At 53.8% G+C, this 24,435-nt stretch overlaps 1 protein-coding gene across 5 annotated transcripts in view; it reads right to left on the bottom strand.

Moving 5' to 3' along the window:
- Positions 1–19,486, bottom strand: part of ADCY1 (adenylate cyclase 1) — a 141,074-nt gene extending 121,588 nt beyond the window's left edge. For 3 of the 5 annotated variants that reach the window (XR_004433205.1, XR_004433204.1, XR_004433206.1), the window contains exons 1-2: positions 18,451–19,089; positions 433–582 (exon numbers count right to left, since the gene is read on the bottom strand). Coding sequence is in view for 2 of the 5 variants with exons in the window: in XM_033194143.1 (XP_033050034.1) it covers positions 433–582; positions 18,451–19,089 (789 nt within the window). In the remaining 3 variants the exon portion in view is untranslated. Of the gene's footprint in view, positions 1–432; positions 583–18,450; positions 19,106–19,437 lie in introns of those variants that run through there. The other 2 variants (XM_033194144.1, XM_033194143.1) reach the window with 2 other exon arrangements.
- Between the last annotated feature and the right edge of the window lie 4,949 nt (positions 19,487–24,435).

The following is a 24,435-nucleotide window of genomic DNA, read 5'->3' as shown; positions in this document are numbered from 1 at the left end:
TGCCTTCCACAAGTGCCAGCGTGCTGTGGGGTTGGCCACACTGAGCCAAAGGCAGGGCTGGTGGAAGCCTCAGGCCAGTGGGTCAGGGCCACCTGCACGGTCACATTCACCCAAGGCCCAGCCAGGACCTGCCTCATCGTCCCTGGGCAGCTGACTCATTCCAGCTGTAACTGGAAGTCAGTGCGCCCAAATGCTGTCCCCAGAGCAGTCCCATCCCAGCACTATCCCATGGGCAGCAAACCCAGCCTGCCTGTCCATTTGCTAACTATAAAACCTCAGGGCATCTCCTCCACAGCCTCAAATACCAACATGTACCACTGGGAATTGTGGCCCATGTCACCACAAGGTAAACTGAGGCTCAGGAAGGCAGCTTCCTCCACCTCCCCAGCACCACAGCCAACCCCTCCAGGCTGACTGGCCCAAGCCACTGACCTGCTTCTCGTTCTCATCCTCCAGCCTCAGTCGATCCTCAATGCAGCTCCGGGCCTGCAGGAACGCCTTCCTCTGCGAACGCTCAGTCAGAATCCGCACGAAGACCCCATACATGTTCACACCGACAAAGAGCAAGGCATTGGCGCCGAGCTGCAGGGAGAGAAGGAGGCAACATGTGGAGCCTGACATCTCACACACATGAAGAGGGCCCAGGCCGCCCGGAGAACATAGCAAGAGCTCTCCAAAAGCCACACGGCCTGGAGCCAAACCCATGGCATGGGGCCAGGGACACAGGGAGCCAGCTAGGCAGGAGCCCATCCTCACCCTGTTCAGGTGGCCGTGAGACAGCATGTCAGGGGACAAGGAGTAACCAGGCCTAGTATCAAGGCCAAATTGTGCCCCTCAAAATGCACAAAGTCCTAACCCCCAGGACCTCGGGATGTGACTAATTGAAAACAGGGTCTTTACAGAGGCAATTAAGTTAAAATGAGGCCATCAGGGTGGGCACTAATCCAATCTGCCTGGTGTCCTTATAAGAAGGGAGATGAGGACACAGACACAGGCAGCGGGAAGACTCAGTGAGGGCACAGAGAGAAGACGGCTGTCTGCAGCCCAGGAGCGAGGTCTCGGGAGAGCCCAGCCCTGCTCACAGCCTGATCGTAGATTTCCGGCCTCCGGACTGCGAGAGTATCTGTTTCTGCTGTTGAAGGTGCCCAGTCTGTGGTGCTTGGTTACAGCAGCTTCAGAAAACCAAGACCCTTGGAGAATACATATGTGTAGAGTGGCTGTTCCCACAAAACCTGCACAGACTCCTCTGGAAAGATTCAGGAAAGGTGAGCTCACCAAAAAAAAAAAAAAAAAAAAAAACCCAGCCCAGATGTTGATTTGGGAACACAGTGAGCACCAGCACAAGATGGGGAAACGCAGTGTCCAGAGCCCGGTCTCTGCACACTCCCTCAGTCCTGTCCCCACTTCAGCTTCAACAGATGAGACACAAGGAACGGGCCAGCCTGAGAAGAAGCCAGCGCCAGCAGTGCACCCACACTCCAGGCTCAGGACCAGGCTCAGACCCAAGCATCAGGCACCTGGTGCCAGCCTGACCCAGGTTTCCGCTCCACAATCACTTTCCGCTCCCCACTGCCTGCCACCGGTCTCATCTGGTCTGTCTCTACATCTTGCAGACCACTGCGTCTGGACACAGGCCCCTCTGACAAGCCATGCAGGGCTATGGTATGTCCTGCCAGAGGCCCTGAAGAGGGGCTGCAGTTTGTAAGTATTGTATGAAACGGGTGTCCCTTGGTCACTTGCAAAATTGGAGAATTTCTATGTCTGATTAAGCCCAGGCATTTCTACCTGTGCCCCAGGGAGCAGAAACCTGCAGGCTCCGGCTGTCACTGTCTCACATGGATTAACCACAAACACCCCCACATGTGAACGTCTGCTGCACACTATGAAACAGAACTAAAATCAAAAACCAACTCACCCAGTAGTGTGGGGAGCAGCTGCCGCCTAACAGGGAGCCAAGAGAGTCCGGGAGGCGGAACCATGAGACGGGAGAGATGGGTGTCACCCCAATGGGGCCAAGCTACAGGCAGCAGGACGGGAGCCCCCAGACGGCTTTAGGAGGGAGACCTGGCAGCTCCTGGCCACCTACTGGATGCTGGGACTTAGGAGCAGGCAGAAGAGTTGACACTGATCGGGGCAGGGGCCACAGGGAGGGGAGAGGGGAGAGCACCTTCAAACCCGAGGTGTATAACATAGCCTCAAAGGCACGTCCATCAGGAGGCTGGAAAACAAACCTAGGACCAATGGTCACATGCAATCTGGAAACAACATCAGAGCCACTCTCAAAGAGGTGACAGGGAGGGAGGACGAGGAACACGAATCCGCAGGGCCCCAGCTGACAGCCATCCTCTGACACCTCCACAGAGGACCTGACCCTCGCCCAGCGCATCTCCCCACACACACCCGACACACCCCCACCTGACTCTGTGGGGCTGGTGACATTAAACACCACTCACTGGCAAAGGCACAGGCAGGAAGTTGCCCCTGCTGGACAGCACCACCTTGACCACAGCCTCTGCAAGCCAGAAATGGGATGGTGTCGCCTGTGAGGGGTCAGAGAAGGCAGCAAGACATCCAATAGGATGGCATCTCCCAGACCCTGAGTATCAAGAAGGTGACCTTGAAATCTCCACTATGACCCTGAAGATCTCCACGGTACCTGAACATGGCCTTTAGCTTCCCTCTCGGTGCCTTTGACAGAGCTGTCATCATGGTGTGGATACCATTCAGATCCGGCTTTTTCCACAAACAAAATGCAAAGCACGTTAGGGCGTGTTCAGTGCTCAGAATCACCGAACACCATGGATGTCTGGAAAGGGTCAGGGCCGGAGCCCGGAGCTGGAGGACCCAGGGGCCAAAGGACATGTGGGGCACTGGAGCTGCCAAAGCTAAGCCAGCCAGGCCTGCAGAGGGGCCTGCATAGGAGGCCACCACCCACTTTCTAAAGGAAGTGAAAGGCAGGTGGACTCCCGCCCTTAAAGCAAAAATGATAATTAGGAACAACAAAACCTCCCTTGGAGATTTTCCACATTTTAGCTTCCTTTCTCCCCTGGTTTCCTCCTGGAGCACAATAGGCTTAGATTACAAGCGTATGACAAGGAGTCCATGGGTGGTGGGGACATAGCACAGCTGGCAGGTCAGCTGTCAAGATGACCGGCCCTCCCCGTGTGCATCAGAGCTGTTCCGTGTAGGGTAGCAGCCTACACGGGGGGAATGGCGGCTGGTCCCCCTCATCTCTGCTCTACATGGAGGTGCCCCTGCAAGCCCTCCCAGGGCCCGGGGAGGGAACCAGCCGCTCCTCTCTTTCCATTAGCTTGCCTCCCCATTTCTGTTAACTACAATCTGTCCTCACTAGAATGGGAACCATCACTACCTGCCCTTGGGATATCTGAAGGGCACTGTCATCAATGAAACCAACGCTCACATTGGAAGCTTCAGACCCCTATGACCCCTGGAAAGGAAAAGCACCGTCAAACAACCCAGTCCTCTATGAGCTGGACACTGCCTCCCTTCAAAAAACAAACAAACAACAACAACAACAAAAACCCTATGGAGGAGGAGGGTGGTTGAGCAGGGATTGCTGCAGAAAGGACACTTCAGTAGGGCTGGGTGTCATCTGCCAAGTGCTCCACACCCGCCATGAGCACAGGTCTCACCCGCCGAGACACCCATGCCCCCGCATTTTCCCAGATGAGCATCCTCAACCACCAAATGCATCCACTGTGTTGGAACTGAGAGTTCCAAACCTGTCCCCAAGGTCTGGAACTCTCAATTCTCTCCATGAAGCTCTCTGAACTCACGGTTAGAGGGGCATTTAGGTCCAAAAGATGCATGTCCTGCCCAGGGTAAGGCAATCGTGCTATGGCTTAGCACATGTCACAATGACGAGAAAGGCAGGCTCGGATCACCACGAGCTACTCAGAGATGGGGGCTCCAGGGGCTGCAGGGTGAGAGGCGGCCTCCCCACCACAGCCCGCTGGTCACTCCTGGGGCAGAGGATCCAACCCCAGCCCAGCCCAGGCCATCTGTACACCATCACCATGTTCCCTGACCACATGGTGCCCCAGAGTCACATGCTGCCCACACCAGCCAGGCCCTGGGTGGTACCGGCTTGCTGGTCTCCCAGTATGGACACCCTTTTAGACCCTCACCCCAGCAAGGGCTGTGCTGGGCTGCGAGTGAGGACAGGAATCCAGGTATCCTCACCAGGGTCACACCCTGCCCTACCCCTGCCTTCTGCCCACACCACCTCTGTGCCTCAGTCTCTCCAGCCAACAGATGGGCAGATTGGTGGCAACTGTAGCACCTACCAAATGAAGTTATCAAGGAGACTTAAGGAGAAACCCAAAAAAGGACACTGCGTGGGACGCAGGTTAGACTCTGAGGTATCAGGGTGAGCCTGGAGCACCACGCAGTGCCAGAAAGTAAGGAAAGCATTACACACACAAACACACACACACACACACACACACACGAAATGATGGGGGTGTGTCAAAGGACACAGCAGCCAACTGAAAGAGCCCCCAGTGGCCAAAGAGCCAGCACCTAGAAACACCCTGAAGAAACCTTCATGGGCCAGATTAACTCAGCCAGACAGCCAGGAAGAGAAGGGCTTCCCAGGGAGTCAGCTGGACTGAGCACCAGCATGCTCGGAAAAGGCAATCAGGAGGAACAGCACCTGTCTGCAGGCCCTGGGGCATCTCTACTTGACTGTGCACCACCTGAAAACATCACCAGGGCCGGCTCCCCGCTATAGGATGCAGGGTAGACTCTGAGGCACCAGAATGAACTCGTGTTTGGCTTAATTCACAGGAGGGTACATATGCAAATGTTTATAGAAATGTGAGTGCAGGCCAGGCGCGGTGGCTCACGCCTGTAATCCCAGCACTTTGGGAGGCTGAGGCAGGCGGACCACAAGGACAGGAGATCAAAACCATCCTGGCTAACATGGTGAAACCCCATCTCTACTAAAAATACAAAAACTTAGCCGGGCCTGGTGGCAGGTGCCTGTAGTCCCAGCTACCCAGGAGGCTGAGGCAGGAGAATGGCGTGAACCAGGCAGGCGGAGCTGGCAGTGAGCCGAGACTGCACCACTGCACTCCAACCTTGGCGACAGAGCGAGACTCCGTCTCAAACAAAAAAAAAAAAAGGAAAAAAAAGAAAAAAAAAAGCAATGTGTGTGCACATATACATTCTAGCTCTACCTAATGAGAGAAAACTAGAAGCAATGGCTCCCCAGGAGCAATGAGGACACCAGGAGGCCAGGTAATGGTCTTTAATAAAATTCTCCAATAAAAGGAACTGGGCTCCCTGGAGAAATGACTGATTCTTGGGCTCAGGCAGGGAAAATATTTGCTAATCAAGCAGATGGGCCTGAAGCACCTTGTAGGGCCAGAAAGCAAAGCAAGTGTCACAAACACACACACAAATGAAGGGAAGGGGGAGTGTCAAAGGACACAGGAGCCAACTGAAAGAGCTCCCAATGGTCAAAGTTGGAACAATTTGAGCAACACAAAGCAGTATTGAATTGTAACCCAAAGTATAAAATAAACATCAGTACTGACATAAATCAATGATTAAATAAAAAATAAATGAAGGACAACAGACGAATAGGCAAAAATTTGGAGCATTCCAAATCATTTAGAGCTACTCCGCCCTCAAGAATGTAAACTCCCCACTCCTTCAGTATGGGCTCGGCACAGTAATTTCCTTTGGAAAAGCACAAATGGAAAAGGAAGAGAAAAGGAGGAGAAACCTGCCAATACCACCTTAGCCAGCTGGTAACTGCCAGCACTGGCATTGATGAGTCCTGTTGACAGATGTGCCCTGACACAATGCGGTGAGGGCATGTCCTCCCAGGTCTCCTGCTGAAAACCAATACCCCAGTCTAGCCAAGAGAAAATCATCAGACACTGGAGGGTCACTGGACTAGCATCCGTCATGGTCACTGGGCTGACACCACCCGTGGTCACTAGACTAGCACCCTGGAGGAGCCCTGCGCCCCTCCCCCAACCCAAGATGTCCCATAGTCCTTGGAGAAAGTATCCCAATCTGACATCATCATCCCACACCCCCAGGTACCTGTCCTTCCTCTCCTCCAGAGATAGGTGCCACTGCCCAAGCCAAACCCACAAGTCCCCTGATCTTCTCTCTCTGTCCTTCTGAAGCCTTCAATGGGTCCTGCCCCTGACACCCTGACACCCCTATGCCACCAACTTCTCTCTAATGCCATTGCCTGACACAACTCACAATCAGGCCATAGTCAAAGTCCCCGTGAGATACTCCCATCATCCCAGATATTGGATGGAGCGCCACCTCCTTGGCACGCTAGAGAGCCACTGAGCCCTGTACTGTCTGACCTGTCTGCCATGCCATGCACACACATGGGAGCACATGCCCTGGCCATGCCACAGCTCTGGGCAGAGCATGCTCTCAGACCTACAACCCTCACTGCACCCTTGGCCAAGAGGGTTTTCCCTCCTTTCACGGAGCAGCCTCCTGATCCCTAGACTGGTCTGGGTGGTCCCTTCTCACCCCAAGATCACTCCTATTGAGTATGAAAACCTCTCCATTGAATTTGCTCCCATTTTCAATGTGCCATCACCCGGGCTGCCCCAGCACAGTCCCTCAGCCTGGGTGGCATTCAGACTATCCATGGGGACAGGACAACCACTGCAGGACAGTCCTCCAAACCAGCCTCTCCTGAGCAGAGCGTGAGTGTAGGCATAGTCTGGGGGCCTACTGGAGGGAGTGCTTTCTCACATGAACTAACAGCACTTGGTCCACAGGCCAGCAAAGGAGCTGACTCCACACGACTGCTCCCTGCACAGCACTGGGCATGTTCTCATTGGTAAATTCCCAGACTGCGATCAGCCTGCCATCTCCCAGGTGTCTGGATGGTGGGGTGGTCCCTCAGCCCTCCTCCCTGACTGAGCCCCCAGTGGACACCACCCAGTCCCTCCACGGTGCTCACCAGCGGCTCAGTGCTGGTGTGATGCCATTCTCTTTAAACCATGGCTGCTTCTTCAGTGTCTCACACAAGCGGGTTTTTAAATTAACGTAATTGCTTGTTAGCTTCTGGTGTTTGAATTAATAAAAGCATTTTAGAATTAGCATCGTTTGAAACAGGGCCGGTAGAATGCTGATAATTGTGGAAGCCAGTGATGGGTACTCAAGAAATCACTGTGCTGGTCTGTCTACTTTTGTGTATATTTGAATTTTCCATAATAAAAATAAAACAACACAATTTTTTTTTTAAAAGAATTTGACAGGCTCTCTCTGAGCTCCCATCATCAGGTTTCTAACGCGTGAAGCTATGTTCACCAGACCTAGGAAAGGATTCTCACGGGGATCTGGAAAAGCAGCCATCTTCGGTGCTTCCTGTGTAACCACTGGCACCTCATTTCCAAGGGGGCGTTAGGGCCGCATGCAGCCTGTTCCTCCGTGGTGCCCCTCTCCAAGCCAGCCCAGTCTCCCCTCCCGGGTCATACACATTCACGAGGTCAGCTTAGGAGGGAGAAAAGATTGGTAGAATCTGACATGAGGACACTAGCAGGAAAGTGAGGAACACGAGGCAGGGAAGTCAGAAAGACAGATGCAAGCCCCTAGGCGGCAGAGCACCCTGGGGACAGCTCCCATCAAAGACAGTCCGCTCCCCACATGTCTCAATACATCCCTGCCCAGAAGATCAATGAATGACACAATGACCATCTGAGCCTCCCAGAGAGGGTGACACCAGAACCTCAGAACAGCGCCACTTCCAGCTTGTCCACTCCCACCCACAGCACCTGTGACACCAGCCACAAGGAGCCACACTACCAGCTGAGCTCTCAGGCACTGCTCATTTCTGACCCTTGAACAAACTGAAGCCAAGGCACTTGGCCTAAAAGATGTGCCCACCTGGGCCGGGCATGGTGGCTCATGCCTGTAATCCTAGCACTTTGGGAGGCCAAGGTGGGCAGATCACCTGAGGTCAGGAGTTCAAGACCAGCCTGACCAACATGGAGAAACCCCATCTCTACTAAAAATACAAAATTAGCCAGGCATGGTGGCGCATGCCTGTAATCCCAGCTACTCAGGAGGCTAGGCTAAGGCAGGAGAATTGCTGGAACCCAGGAGGCAGAGGTTGCAGTGAGACGAGATCATGCCATTGCATTGCAGCCTGAGTAAAAAGAGCAAAACTTCATCTTAAAAACAAACAAACAAAAAAGATGTACCCACCCAGCAGGACCCTGCCAGTGACGAGCTCCCACCTAGCACCAGGACATGATCAGTGCTCATGAAACATTTCTGATGTCTGCAGGTACAGATTTTTAAAAATTAACTATCAGAGATATTTCGAAATCCTCAGGCTAAGCCAATGTTTCCTAAAATGTGTTCCTTCAGTTAATTACTAACACTGCAGGGTAGGTAGGATCTGAGAAAACAGCTGGCACAGAAAACAAGTTCAACGAACAAGTCTTTAAGATCCCTTTTTGAGGCCACGGTTGTTTCAGAAAGGCAAAGCGTTCTCTTAAGAAGAGGCTATTCCTCTCATAGGGGAATGAAGGCAAAGGCACCCATGACTTCCGGGAGCATCGTCACTGAACATGGCTCCAGCACAGGCTCACTGCACTGGCCAGCACATGGTGCACACCGAGGTGACCAACCAGAATGCTCACTGACATATGCTCCCTGGGGAACAGAATGTTCCAGAGCAGGCTGCCCTGACTCCCAGCGCATGCCTGCAACTGCCTGGCATCTCCTGAACTTTCCACCATCCTCCTAAGCAGACTCACCCTCATCAGCTACATGCTTATTACAATAATGCTGCTTCCAGAAACTAGACAGTAGAGCTGAGAAAATCCACAGATGCCCCTACAGGCTGGGAGAGAAGCCCTCCTTGAGCGTAACCAGGTAATGCCTCACACGGAAAGGCTGGATGCTGACCACAGGCTGGGACCCCTAGACCTGACTCCAGACTGTGTGGTAGGTGGGGGGCATGGGGGGTAAAGAATGCAGTATTAAACAGGTTTAGTGAGAAAGCACTGAGCCCAGTTGCCAGGGAAGGGCACTAGAAGGACCATGTCCAGGGACAAGAGGTCAAGTGAGTCCTTAGGGCTGGTGGGCAAGAGATAGCCAGAGGACCACAGTTAGAGATATACAGCAGGGGGCAGCGGGGGCTCTGTCCCAGGCACAGCCCTGCTGTGAAGTGGCCATCCTCTTTGTCCACAGTGGGCATCTGACATCCCCACACTCGGACATGTGATGCCTTGGGCCCTGTGCCACCTGCTGTGTAAACAATGCCCCATCGATCAGAAGCATCCGTGCTCCTGGGAAGTGGGGGTCACCAGAGCCAGGGTGTGCCACATGCAGCAGGACTGCAATCAGGTGAACCAGGTCAGTAAGAAAAGAGCACTCAGGGCCTGGCATGGTGGCTCACACCTGTAATCCCAGCCCTCTGGGAGGCCAAGGTGAGGGATCGCCTGAGCACAGGAATTCAAGACCAGCCTGGGAAACATAGTGACACTCCATATCTACAAAAAGTAAAATTAGCCGGGCATAATGGTGCACTCCTATAGCTCTATCTACCCTGGAAGCTGACGCCGGAAGATCACTTGAGCACAGGAGTTCAAGGCTGCAGTGAACCATGATAATGCTACTGCACTCCAGCCTCGGCTACAGAGAGAGACCTTGTCTCAAAAATAAATAAATAAAAATAAAAAGCAGGGCGCGGTGGCTCATGCCTATAATCTGAACACTTTGGGAGGCCGAGGCAGGTGGTTCACCTGAGGTCAGGAGTTCGAGACCAGCCTGGCCAATATGGAGAAACCCCATCTCTACTAAAAATACAAAATTAGCCAGGCATGGTGGTGCATACCTGTAATCCCAGCTACTCAGGAGGATGAGGCAGAAGAATTGCTTGAACCTGGGACTCGGAGGTTGCGATGAGCCAAGACCGTGCCATTGCACTCCAGCCTGGGCAACAAGAGCGAAACTCTATCTCAAAAAAAAAAAAAAGAAAGAAAGGGGAAAATGAAAGAACACTCAGACGGCCAAGCACCGGGAAGCCAGGCCAGCCAAGCACCATGCATCTGCATTTTCTCAGGCTGAGCCACTTCCTAAAGGCTGAAGAGTCTACTTCAGAGAAGAGTCTACTTCGGAGAAAGAAACAAGGAAACACTGTACTCTGATAAAAGAGCTGCTCTGTATTTTTAGAACTAAAACAAAAAGTTGTACTCAGATTCAGAATGTGCACCAGCATGGACTTTCTCCTCTATGGGGCTCGGAGGCTGTAGTGTAGGGCTCCCAGCATTTCTGGGGACCCCATCACACTGCTGGCAGCGTCCTGTCCACCTGCTCCCAGATTCCTCTGAATGTTGACAATGCTATTGCACTTGTATGCCCGCACAAGCATACATGCATGAAAGCACATGCACATGTAAGAACATATGCATGCACACATGCACATGGGCATGCCCTGACACACAAACATACACATCCACACATGATGTGCACACGCAGTCACACGTATCCACATGCACATGTGTGCACACAGGCACATGCCCACACAGAGGTCCCACCCAGAGAGCTGTGTTCAGGCTCTACGAAGTCACACCCGAGCTCTGGGAAGCAGACAGCTCTTCTCAGCTCCAGGCTTTCTTCCCAACCCAAACTGAAGGCAGAGCGAACACTAAAGCCTGGAGATCAAAGCAGTTCCTGCCATCCCTTTAATCCAGGGAGATGGGATTGTTCCAGGGTCTGCGCTGCCTTCAGCACAAAGCCAGAGATGGGCCGCAGCAGTGGGCTGCTATTCTTCTTGCCCTGCCCCCAGGGATTCTCCCACACCTCATACATCCTTCCTGGGGCTGGCATCTCTGCACAGCAGAAGGAAACACACGTGGGATAGGAGGACAGATGGGACCCCCTTAGCAAAATAATGCAGAAGACACCCCATGCTCCACTGAGAAAAGAGCCCAGGTCAGCCTGAAGAGGGCACAAGGAGCCGAAGGGTTAAAGGTGACAGAGGAGAAACACTGGGAGGGAGAACAGGAAGACTGGGTGGTGGAGGCAGGCCTCCCACCCCACCCCCTAGCCCCAGGTGCCTGCCCTGGCCTGCACTGGAGAGGGGCACAGACAAGTGGCAGGCAGCCCCACTCCCTTCCCTAAGGAAGGCTTTAGAGTCCTAGCCTGTCCCTGCCTCCAGAGCTCCCAAGTCCCATGTAGACATGCCTGCCCTCCCACCAGCCCTCACTACACCTCCGTGATGCAGGTAAGGCTGGCAGCCTGGCTTCCCTTCACAGGCCAGATTCTGAGATTGCCAAGGTCACTGAGCTGGAGGTGCAGGAACTGGGCTTCAACCCAGGTTTCTGTGGTGGTGCTGCTGAGACACAGGGCACAGGCTGCCCTCCCTCAGAGACCAGGACACATCTACTCATAAGACCCACATACTAGTAACAGTGAAGTGAGCGTAGGGGAGCGTGAGCATGTGAGTGTGCATTAGTTTACGAGTGTGCATGTCAGTGCACTTACTGTATCAGTGTGCAAATGCGCATTGCTTTGTGTGTGAACCTATGTAAGTGGCTGAGCATGCATGTATTTGTGAGTGCACTGTGTGAGTGTGTGAGCTAGTGTGTAGGTATAAAATGAGTGTGAGGGTACATGTGAATATGTAAGTGCATGCACACAAGTGGGCATGGACGTGTGAGTATGCACTAGTTTATGAGTGTGAGTTTCTGTGTGATTATGTGCATGCATGTTTGAGGGGAGAATGAGAGTGAGTGTATGCATCTGGGAGGGTTTTTGTGTGGGTACATGCATGTATGGGTGTGTGTGTGTTTATGTGTGTGTGTGAGCATGTGTTTATGCATGACCATGTGTGTTTGTATATGTTCATGCAAAGAGGAGGGATGGATATAACTCATATGCTTGCATGGAGAGCAGGAAAGGTCTGCTCCCATTACCTTGCTCAGCCCCTCAGGGTAAAGAGAGGACCTGTGGTCGTGTGAACTCCCCAAGGGCGTTATGTGGACATGGCTAGGTGGCCAGGCTGCTTCTCCTGACCAAACCCTTGCCCAAACCCCTGCCCCTGCCACTTCAGCCCCCATGCTGCTTGGGGTTCAAAAACCAGCTGAAAAGGGGTCAGCCTGGCATCATGGCCACAGGGATGCCTGTCTCCACTGTGGACACATGGCCACCTCCAACTGGGGCTGTTCCACAGGGTATTCCCACTAGTACAGTTTGGCAGAGAACACTTGGGCTGAACACACTATGCCTGCCACCTGCATTTTGGGGGTCTCTTCGAACATCTGAGCAAGACCAGCGCCTCACTGCAATTATTCCGTTTTACTAAGTCAGAGACTAACTAGTAGGTCATCAGCTACATACAGCTATGTATGTAAGTGACAGTAAGGGGTAGGTCCCACTTCACTGGGCCCAGAACAGTGTGGGGAGGACAGGGAACGCCTCCCAGGCACAATCCATTCATATTAACTGGAGGATGTATCTGTTCTACAAAACCACAGGAGGCAGCTACTGTTCCCTTTGGTGAGGGAGAAACTGAGGCACGTGGATCATCCCAAGCCCAAAGTCACACAGATACACTAGAGCCCCTGAAATGCCAGGAGAGTCACCCAGCTCACACGCCCACCCTCTTCCGTCTGAGTCAGGAAATGGTCCAAGGACATTTCTGGGCATCTGCAGGAACCTGTGAACCTAAGGAGTTGATCCCTGGCCCTCTCAACCTCAGAGATGTGACAGAAGAGGGACATCGACCTAAAACCTCCATGAACCCCAAAAGGGCAGGCAAACAACTCTAAAAGCCAGCGGTGACGGTGGCAAGCGGACATCACCGACCGGAGCCTGCTGAGTGGTCCCCTCGAGTCCTCACACGGCCCCCAGCCCACTCCAACCTCCTTGTGGCCACACTGGGCACTGCTCTTGGGAGAAAGGGCAAGTCCACAGTGTGGTTTTGCTCCACTTGGGCCTTTGCGGGACTCGCCCCACTACTCTCGCTCGCTCACGGTCCTGTGCTTGGTCCAGTGATCCTGGCTGAGCGCTTAGTCCACAGGGAAGCCGCCTCAAGCGGTTAGGCCTGGTCTGTCCCCTCTGCACACCTTCAAAGGTCACCTGAATGTCCCCCCCCTGCAGGATTACAGTCCGAGTTATTGACCAGGGTCTCGCCAGTAGACTGCAGCTTCCCAGAGGAAGGGAGGTCTTATTCCCCTGGCAAACCAGCCCCCAGCTCAAGCCTGGCACCTAAACACTGTGGGGTCATGGGAACCATTGAAGAGAGGCAGGGAGGCCCCAGCAGCTGCAGACTCCACCCCCTGTGTCTGCTCCCAGCTCTTCTCAGGTCCGTGAAGGAGCTGCCCCCTTGCCCCACAGTCCATCAGTGCGACCAGACTCAGCACGTGTCTAGGGCTCCTTCCACAGTGCAGCCCCTGCTGGGCACATTGTGGAGGGACAGAGAAAAGCCCCTGGGCCCTCCAGCCCACCTCAGAGGTGGAGTGAATGGGAGCCCCTGGCCCGATGTCCAGGACCATTCTCCCTCTCTTTTGTCCAGACCCAATGCCTGCTCACCCTCATCCCAGCTGCCCTGACAGGGGCAATTCTGGAAGCTTTTTAAATTAAAGTTAACAGCCCTTGAGGGAGGATAAGCCAGGGGGTGAAGTAAAATGGACCAGGGGAACCACCCACCCCTACGAGAAAAAAGGGGGAGCAGGTTCCAGGGGCATGGATGTCCCCTGCTGTTGCTCCCTAACCACTCAACACAGGTCTGGGGGCAATGTGGAGCTGGAGGGAGCAGCGAAGCTGCGACAGGACTGAAACCAGAGTCAGGAGCACAGGAACCTGGGGGCCATGCCCAGGACGCAGCAAAACTGACCTCAGGGAGAGTGTCCAGGCAAGGACAAGGAGACTACCTTCAGGTCACCAGGCTGCCACACAGCAGGGGGCAGGGAAGCCCACTCCCTGCCTTCACACAGCCTGACCCCTGTGCCAGGAGGAGCAACCCACCTGTTACCCTCCCTGACCCAGCTCTAACCCTAGCCCTGTCGCTGTAGGCAGTGGCTCCACCAAAGCAGACGGATGCGCAGCAGATGGGTACTCCATGGTGACAGAACCAGGCTGCGGGCCACAAAGATAAGGGGGCGGGTGGAAGGGGAAGTGGAGGAGGGGTCTGTGGGGGAGTAGGGGCCAGCCACAGGAGGTGGGGCCCAGCCAGGGGAGGGACCAGCAGCGGGAGGGGCTGGTGGGGGAGGAGGATCCCAGCTGCAGAGGAAGGCCCAGCCAGAGGAGGGGCCAGCAGGGGAGGTAGGGCCAACAGAGGGAGAGGCTGGGAAAAGGGAGGCAGGGCATGGTTAAACTGGGAGGAGACAGCGTGTTGGGCAGTGGGCACATGGAGCGCAAAGGCTTATGGGGCACAGCCTGAGGGCTGGCAGATTGGTGTCACCAGCACACACCTATGCCGCGAGCTTTGCTATAAACAACCAGGTCATCCGGGGCCCTTGCGCTCTACGATTCTGCGTGCTGTGGTTAGGCTGTTTCACCTCCAAGCAACCAAGCCATGGTTCTGAACCAGAGCTCGGACATAACTGGAGCTGCACAGGGAAATTTCAGCTGACTCCCATTTCTCCATGATAATCGTGATTTCTGTTATCCTGCCTACAGCCAAGAACTCGGCAGAAACTGAAATGTATTTCATTTACATTGATAAGCAACCAAATTGAAAGCATATAATTTGCACACTACAATGGATCCCTACTTCAGAAAAAAATTAAGGAAAAATACAACATCCTGATTCACACTGGTCAAAAAGCGGGTATTTCGAGGCTGTGCAGAGTAAAGTAGCAAAGGGAGGAAGCTCAGAGCTGGCAGACACCAGCACACATGTGCTGCACCCTGGTTCTCCCCAGGCAATGCAGGGTGCAGGGTGGGAGGGGGACCCCTGTGGGAAGGACTGGGGCCCTGCCCAGGCCCCCCTTTCCCAAGATTCCAAGCTACTCCCTCTGAGGCTCTCTGAGTCTGTGAATGGCATCACAAGGGGCCAAGCCCAGACATCCAGTGTCTCCCTTTCTCCGCCTTCCTCATCCCTCATGTTCCTTGGCACTCACCCCTACCCCACCCCCATGATCTACAGCCCACCCTGGCGGGCCCTGCCCACTACTGACTGTGAGCAGCCATGGATGTCTTGAACAGGATGCTTTCAGTTCTGACAGGTGCTCAGCTAAATAAAAATGATTTGTATTTCATATAGGTACAATCAGTGACCCAAAAGCAAGGGGCTGGGAGAGGAAAGAAACTCAGTTCTGTCCATTTAGATTTATGGGTACCTCCTCAGTGCTGGCCCAGGTAGGAACAAGGCTGTTCCCCTAAAGACCTCTCTGCTCAGGGACATCAGCATCAAGCACTCCTCCAGGGGAGGAGCTAAGCCCTAGCTACTCAATTCCACCTGTGCTAACAGTCACGCACGCTAGCTTTCAGAGTTCTCTCCTCTGCCTCCCAGAGTCCTGGGGCAGCTTGGGCTTTACAGGAAAGGAACCAGATGCCCCAAAGCACCCAAGCTGCATTCCCAGAGCCCTGTGCACCAGAATTGGAACGTGACTGCTCTAGGGAACCCTGAGAGTCTTGCTTCAGAGGGGCAAAGGCTCTGGAAAGAGAACACAAGAACGTTCTCCATAGCTCAGAGCAGGGACTTGAACCCAGGTCTCAGAAAGCATAGGCTTTTTCCAGGCCTCCTTGGGGTTATCCTTGACAAGAAGGCATTTGGGTCTCAGAGAAAGGGGTGGGACTCAAGGGAGGCAGCTCCTTTGCCCCACGGAGTTAACCTGACTCTGGAGCCCACTGGGCTGACTAGTCACTGGACTCAGCACCAGGAGATCACCGTGGAGATCTCATACTCTGAAGCAGCATCCTGCTACATAGGCAGTGAGGGAAATCCCCTGCAAAGATTCCTTCATTCATTCACTCCATCTTTCATCCTCTTTGGGGCATCCACTCCATGCCCAGCATGGCTGCTACCTGCCCAAAACTCAGTATGGAGGACAAGGTGCCATCAACGAGTGACTGCACTGCACAGTGGCACAGGTCCGAATAGGAGGTGGATGGTAAAGCAGTGACGAGCAGCAGAAACATCAATGCTGTGTAAATGTGTGTGCTGTCTTCTTCACCATCTCAAGCACCAAATTGCAGAGCTCATAAAGGACAGATTTCACAGGCTCCTGGAATTCTCTAATTGGAAAACGGAATCCCTGGGGAATCATCTGCCCCATTCCCCACACTGCAAGTTTCCCTGCACTGATCCCCACGTGTTTGTCAATATCACTACCACCTGTATAGACACGTGGACTTGAACAGAACATTCTAAAGAGGCCAATATGTGCTTTTCCAATATGAAGTGCTTGTCTTCACTACAAGCCTGCAGGGGGGCCATTCTGCCCTTTACACAGGTGAGAAACCTGAGGCTCAGTGAGGGAAAGCTTTGGACTGCCCAGACAGTCACAGCTAGCAGGGAAACCCAGATGTCAGCTCCCTAAGAATCCTTGCTCCCAGGATGGGCTTCCTTCCCCACTACAGTGACAGTCACAGGGCCTCATCTTATCCCAGGGGGAGGGACAGAGCTGTGTCCAAAAACTCCTTTACAGACTCTCTCCCCTCCCTCTCTTTTTTAATCTTTAATTCTCTAAAAGAAATGACTAGAGGCTACATAGGAATGTCTTTATTTTAAAAGAGAAAGACAATAATGCAGCCTTTTATTACACCAGCTGACTCCCTGGTGTAATAACACAGAGAGAATGCAGTGTGGCTGGGAAGGGACCAAGCTCAGCCCCTCCCTATTCCTGAGCTGCCCCGGCATCTGGTCAGATTGGGGAGTCTTGAGGTTGCAGGTCTGGCTGCGGTGGCCAGCATGAGGCCCAGGCTAAACACAAACAGATGGGGGGTGGGGGCGGTAGGAGATACAGGAATGCCCCCTGAGAATGATCAGGCAAGGCCCACGTGCTGCCCACAGGAGGCTGTGGAAGAGGTTGTGGAAGAACCCCAGGCTCCTTGCCCTCCAGGACATGCAGTCCTCTGGCTCCTTTCCCCTTTCCTCAGCCTTTAGACATCCTTTTGTGCCTCTGCCCTTCACCTGTACCTCTCTTCCTCTCTTCTTCCGATGCCCTCTTTGACAATTCTCCATGTACTCCTGCCTTCTTCCCTCCCGTCCCTTCCCATGGGTTGAGCACATGCTGGTCTCTCTCTGACCCTAACACACAAGTCCAGTGATGTGTCTATCCCTGTGCTGCCAGGTTGAACATCTCATGGCTCCTGTGTGTGCTGCCCCTGGCATCACCGTCTAAGGACACCTCCTTAGATCTTTGGGTGCTGGTCCCCTGGGGCCAGGCTGTGGGACTCCTCACCACCGCCCCCCAGTTATTCTTCCCTAATCTCCCTGGATTCAGCTTCCCTTCCGACCCCTTACCTCTCCCCAATTTGCTCCCACCACTGCTTCCTTTCCTGAGATGGGCTCCCCCACCCCATTTGAATTCATACCATCCCCCTGCTAAACTGCAGCTACAGGCAGAAACAAAACCCTCCTCGGGGTCTTCCAAATCTCCCCATCCCCCACTCCCCATCCCCATCCCCGCGGCCCGTTGGAGATGGGCACAAGTGGAAGCTCTAAAAGCCCCGCCGTGGGGCAAAGACCTCTGGTCCACGTCCACCTCCCGGCAGTTGGAAGAGCAGGCTCCTCCAGGGCCCAGAAGAGCCTGCGGGAGGCAGACAGCGTCTTCGTCCTTGCAACCATCTCGCCTGCCAGACTGGGAAGACAGTGACAAAGTTCGGGCGCACAGAAAGCAGGGTCAGGGCAACCGCCGAGTGACAGCGGCAGGGACTAGACTGTGTTTGACCTTGGCAAACCCCACTCTTTCTGGGCCGGAAGCATGTCCACAATATGGTTGCCAGCAAGGCTGGAAGAGGCGAAATCCTTTCCCACCACCCATATATACTCCCCTCGGGTCTGCAAGGCGGGGAGGCGAGCCCCGCACGCGCTCTAGGTACGCAGGAGAAGAGCCCCGCGCTGCGCGCAGAGCCGGCCTTGGGAGCCCGCCCTGGGGGTCTCCTCCCCTCGCCCACTTTCAGTCCCTCTGTGGGGATGGGTGCGGCAAAAGACCGGCGGACCCCTCTGGCCGCCGTCTGGCCACTCATCAGCTCCCTGACCTTGGCCAAACCTTTCTCTCTCCACACCTGTCTCCCCTCTCCACACTTCACGCCAGGGGCGCTTTGTGGATTGTAACTCTGAAGAGAGCCCTGGCCGGAGGATGCCAGCTCCGACTGCGTCCCCAACTCGCTGGAGTGACCTTGAACACACCCCCAGTAAGAGCCTCAGTGTCCCCACCCGCCGCATAGGAAAAAGCGCGCCCGACTCCGGGCGATCCCAGCATCGTCCCAGCAAGTGTGTCCGAGACCAGATGAGGGGTGCGCGGCTGTACTTACCGTCCTCCAGAGACGTGGGCGCTTGGCGGGGACCAAGGTGGCTGTGACCAGCAAGTGCGACGCAGCCACCACGAGCCCAAAGCCGATGGCCAGCAGGCTGCGCACGGGCAGCAAGGCATAGGACACGAAGGTGACCAAAAGGAGCTGCCAAACCCCTTGTTCGGCAGCCGCTGGCCCCCCAGCGGCCCCGGCGGAACCCCGGGCGGGGCCGCCCAGCGCGAAAGGACAGCAGAGCAGCGCGAAGGTGAGGCTGAAGAGCAGCGCCAGCTGGCCGACCTGCTGCAGCTGGGGCACCTGCAGGGACCGGACGTTGGTTACCACGAGCAGCGCCAGGAAGAGGACGCAGTGCACGGGGTGCGAGCCCTTGGCCAGGCCGGGCGCGGGCCCCGGCGCGCCCAGCAGCTCAGCCAGCGCCAGCGCGCCCGCCAGCAGGCTGAGAACGGCCAGCGCCTTCAGCGTGGCCGCCTGCTCCAGCCGCAGCGTGTAGCCGCGGAACAGCGCCTCCAGCTCTGGGCAAGCGAACTCCTCGTCGCACGCCCGGAGCCCGCGCCGGCGGCTTGGCCCGGCCGCCCGCTCGGCGCCCCCGGGCTCGCCCGCGCCGCCTCCGCCGCCGCCTCCGCCGCGCGGCGCCCCCGCCATCTCAGCGCCATGCAGCGGCCGCGGCCGCGGGCGCGCCCCTCGCCGGCCCGGGGCGCCGGGGCGCGGGCGGCGGCGCCGGGGCGGGCGGGCGGCGGGCGGCGAGGCGCCGGGGCGCGGGGCGGGCGGAGTTGGGGCGCCGGCTGCCCCGCGCGCGCGCCCAGAGCGCGTCCCCTCCCGCCCGCCGCGCCTGCGCACTGGAGCCCGCCCGCGCCCCGACCGCGGTCCTCGGCGGCGACCGCGCTGCGACAGCCGAGCCCCGGGAGCCGCGAACCTGGGCGCGCACAGCCCGCGCCCCAACTCCTGGTCCTGCGTTCCCGCCCGCCAGAGGAGCCGCGTGACCTCGAGTACCTGCCTTGTCCCTTCCAAGCCTCAGTTTCCCCACCGTGCACCGTGGAACCCACCCTCTTGGCGTCACCGGGGGAGTCAAAAATGCTGAAATCCTGCGAAATTCCCGGTTGCGGGGGGAGTTAATCCTGGAAAATATGTGCCTTTCCCCCCTCAATAAAACCAGGCCACTCGATTTGAGAGGGGCCCGCGTCTGACTTCGAACCCAGGGCCCTCGCCCCTGCGAAACGGGGAATAGATGTCCAAGGACCGCCGGGGTCAGAAAGAAGGTGGAGGCCTAGGGCGTACGTCCCTTACACGCGCACGCGGGACCCCTCACTCCCAGCCACCCGGCAATTCTTCCCTAAGCTCTAGGGTGGCAGAGACCCTGTGGGCGGGTGTGGGCTGCGGGAGCTGTGCTGGGGCGGCGGCGGGCGGCGTAAAGTCCAAGAAACAAAGTCCCAGGAGTCGGCCCGAGGGGTTCCTCGTGGGTACTGAACTGAACCGGGATGGGGTCCTGGCAGTGCTGTGTCCTGGGAAGAAGGTGTGAGGCTGTAGGTGCAGAGATGGGGCAAGAGATGAAAGGAAAAGGGGCGCTGCTGTTTGCCTTAACGAGGAGGGTTGCCCAAGAGAGAGTGAAACGTTTTCTTCTAGCAGGACAATTGGGAGAAAAGGACCCACTGGCGCATGGGAGTTAAAACCCGCAAGTCGAATTCCACTGCTTACATTCATTCACTGTGAGGGAGACAACTTTGTGCTGGTGCTTCAAGTACATGATGTCATTTGGTGCTCAGACGGCCCCTGGGGTACAGGCCCCTAGGCTGCCTGCATCCCCCTTACAGTGAGGATCCCTGATGATCAGCTCCCTCCAGGGGGCCTGGAGAGGAGTAGCCACTGCAAGAACCCCTGCCTCCTCCATTATCCGACTGCTTCTCCTCCCCTCAGTATGGATAGACCAGGAACTGGGATCCCATGAAATCATGGAGACCAGGAAGCTAGGCCCCATGCAGAAGGCCCCACTCCCAGAAACCCGGATTTAAGGGATCTCGCCCAGGCATTGGTCTATTTTAGAAATGCCCCAAGGATTCCAGTGACTCTCAGGGATTCCACGTGTTGTTATACAGAACAAAGATTAGAATTTGAGGCATTTCCATTTTATCTGGAATTGGTGTCAGGTTGAACCATACAAAATTGCCATTTTTGTAAAAGGACCAAAGTTGTCACATGTCAACTCTTTCATATACTTCAACTTAATAGTTGCAGATGATGACACCTCTGGGTTTTGTCTAGAGTAGGGGCACTTTCCCATCCCTTGTCCCCAGTAGCTCACACCAAAGGCCCCCAGCAGACACTTGATGACAGCTGGTCCCTCCTCCTGGAATAGCATCCCCAACAGAACATCCTTTCTGAAACCTTTCTGGTTCCTTCTGGCACAGCCCATTGCTTTCTCCCCAGTCCCAGTCTTCCATGAAAATTCATACCCACCGCTCTGTAGCCTCATTTTCAGTTCATTTGTCTTCCTCCCCTCTTTGAGCTGAAGCCCTCAGAGGGCAGCACTGGCTCTGAAAAGATGGCATGGCGCAACCTCTGTCACTGACTTGAGAAGGCACCTTCTTCTATCCACTAGTCCCCTGCTTATCCCCAAATAGTAGCAAAGTCTGCAAGATTTTTCTTTTCAAGTGTTAAGATTGAAGTGAAGATTTTCTTGTTAAGTGGTGTGGTATATTTTTGGATCCCTAACAATTTTATTAAAGAAAAGCTAAACAATATCCAAAAATGATCAAACTACATGAAAATGAAAAACGTATGATAAAGTTATCTGGGTGCAAAGTTTACAAATAAATGGCACCTTCTTTTTACCTGTTTTGGCTCTCAACTCTGTCCTCACTCAAAGAATGACATTCAAACGGGTGCAGTGGCTCATGCCTGTAATCCCGGCACTTTGGGAGGCCAAGGCAGGGGGATCATTTGAGTCCAGGAATACGAGAGCAGTCTGAGCAATGTAAAGAGGCCTCATCTCAACAAAAAATTTAAAAATTAGCTGAGTGTGATGGTACATATCTGTATTCCCAGTGGCAAATGAGTTTTAAGAGAGGCTAAGGTGGGAGGAATACTTAAGCCCAGGAGTTTGAGGCTGCAGTGAACCATGATCTTACACTCCAGCCTAGGTGACTTCTCTTTTAACAAGAGCCTGTCTCTTTAAAACAAACAAAAAAAAATCATTGGCAAGATTGACAGCAATTGCTTTCAAACGAGGTTATAAGGATTTAGATTAGGGTTTGGATGGAAAGAGGTTTACTCATAGGTACAGTACCCTTTGCTTATTGCCACACATGCTTGTCCTAATAAAGTATCCAGGGCTACATGGTGTGGTGTGGTTTACATGACATTCTCATGTCTGTAGTTATTGATTCTCCATGGCATCTTGGGAGGCAGATTTTATCACCCTCATTTTGTTGATGAAGAAGCAGAGATCTAGAGATGCTCTGGAGCTGGCCCCAAGGCGCAGAGAGGACCAGATTCTGGTGGGAATCTGGGAGTCCTCCAACTCGTGTTGTTAAACCCTAGGAGGGGTAAGAATTGAAAATTGTTATTGTCAGTGGTGTGGACTTGAGCTGCGAATATGTTAATACTATCTCCGCATTTCCCAGGTTGGAAGAAGAAGGCCTTCAAACGGGCAGTCTGCACCAGGCATAACAGGGAAATTATCTGAGATACAACGAAGTGATTGCAAGGTGTCCTCTTAATGGGTGTCAAAAGTTGAGTTGTGGTCCCCTGTCTCCATCATTCATATGCTGAAGTCCTAATCCTCGCCTCAGAATGTGGCCTTATCTGGAAATAAGGTCATTTCCAATGTAATTAGTTAAGATGAGGCTACACTGGAGTAGTGTGGGCCCCTGCTCCAATATGACTGGTGTCTTATAAAAAATGTGGACACACAGACAAACAGGGAGAATGCCTGTGTGAAAATTGGAGTGATGCTGCCACAAGCCAAGGAACTACCAGAAACCAGGAGAGATGCTCCCCTGGAACCTTCAGAGCAACCAGCCCTGCTGACACCTTGATCTCAGACTTCCAGCCTCCAGAACTTCAAAACCATAAATGTCTGTTGTGTAAGCCCACCCAGTCTGCAGTGGGTTTGTATGGCAGCCCAAGCCAACAAATACACCTAACATATAGTCTACCCTGGCTAAGGTTTTGTGTTGCACTGAGTAAATAAAGAACAACAGCCAAGGGCGGGGGAGGGGAGTGCTGTGAGGACCACAGTGAGCGATTCTGCTCTTCTGGGGAACACCTGCATCCTTCATCAGAGGTCAGCAAATAGCAGGGCACCATCATCCGCGACATTGTGTCTGCACATCTGGGAGAATGGGCATGCAATTACTTCCATATAGCCACAGATACACTTCTTCTCAATTAAAACAAAATCGTTGGATAATTTGAGCCTGCTTGTTCACATGGTGGGGGCTCTAGTTCTTTCCCCCTCTCTCCCCAATATGAGAGGCTGGTGCCTTATTCAAGACATAACTGCAATGCTTCTTTTTTCTTTAACTTATTTTTTTAGATTCGGGAGAATGCATGTGCAAGTTCATTACATGGGTATATTTCATGATGCTGAGGTTTGGGGTACAGATCCTATCTCCCAAGTAATAAGCACAGTGCCCAATAGGTAGTTTTCCAGTCTGTGTCCCCCTCCCTCCCCATCTAGCAGTCCCCAGTGTCTATGGTTCTCATCCTTTTGTCCATGCATATTCAATGTTTAGCTTCCACCTATAAGTAAGAACATGTGGTATTTGGTTTTCTGTGCAGTGCTTCTTGCTACAATAACACCACTGGGTGTGGCTTTTCACCATTTACAAATCTCTCTAGTCTACCTTTGCATTGGAGCCCCATAACTGTTGAAGGTCCTGGCCTTTGTAGAAACTAAATGAATTGCCCAGATCATGGAGGTGGTGCAGGGGGGCCCAGCATGGAGCCTCAGCCCATCTGATCCAGTTCACAGCCACCACAGGGGAAACTACAAGATATCATGGCTAAAACAGTGTGGACCCCTGAGGTGGGTTGTTGGGCTAACATCTCAACACCACCCCTCCGAGCTGTGAGTTTTAGCAAGTTACTCAACCTCTCTGTGCTTCTCCTCTTCTGTAGATTGGCAATTTAGCACCTAGCCCCCAGGGTTATCGGCAGAAGAGAGGCCCGCATGCACACAGAGCCTGTACTTTATATGCACAAGGTATAAAGCAGAGCAACCAGCCCTGTCAACAATTTTTCCTCTAACAATTCAGTGTTCTGGGTAGACAGAAATGGGTGAGTGTCATTTAAACTCTTAGAGCAAAATATATCCATTTAGGCATCTGGACAGCAGCCATGACAGCCAGGGAAGCCAGCTAACCAGCTTCTGTCGTGGGAGAGCTCATTGATTTCCACTCACTTTGGTCAGACATTTGGCTTCCAGATGAGTGTGTATCGTACTCCACTCCCGCTTTGTCTTTTGGGACAAATTTCCCTTGTGAATTTGTAAAAGAGAGAGCAGCCTCTGTATGGTCAATTGACTCTGAGCCACTTGTGGAAATGAGGCTGCTTAGGAAAGAGGTTGTTGATTTGTGTCTGTAGGATAGTCAGTAAAGTTAATTTTGTCGCAGCACTTTCTAGGTAATCAAATGATCCACACAACAGGCTCAAAGCCGTGAAATGCTGGAAACCAGCTGACATCAGTGGGGCTCAGCCCAGACAGCTCAGGCCCTAAGATGCAGTCTCCTCCCCAGCTCTCCTCTTCATAGGAGCAGCTCCCAACACCTGACTTCATCTGATGCAAGATACAGTGTGGGACCCAGCCCTTCTGAGTATTTCCTCTTGGAGCATGTGGGGACAAATGTGGGCACTGTGCTTATTACTGGGGAGATAGGATCTGTACCCCAAACCTCAGCATCATGAAATATACCCCTGTAATGAACTTGCACATGCATCCCCCCGAATCTAAAAAAATAAGTTAAAAAAAAAAGAAGCATTGCAGTTATGTCT

Source organism: Trachypithecus francoisi, unplaced genomic scaffold (assembly GCF_009764315.1).
Source record: "Trachypithecus francoisi isolate TF-2019V2 unplaced genomic scaffold, Tfra_2.0 Lachesis_group4, whole genome shotgun sequence".
Classification (NCBI taxonomy): domain Eukaryota; kingdom Metazoa; phylum Chordata; class Mammalia; order Primates; family Cercopithecidae; genus Trachypithecus; species Trachypithecus francoisi.
The sequence above is the reverse complement of the archived record's forward strand: the minus strand, read 5'-3'. Positions and strand labels throughout refer to the sequence as shown.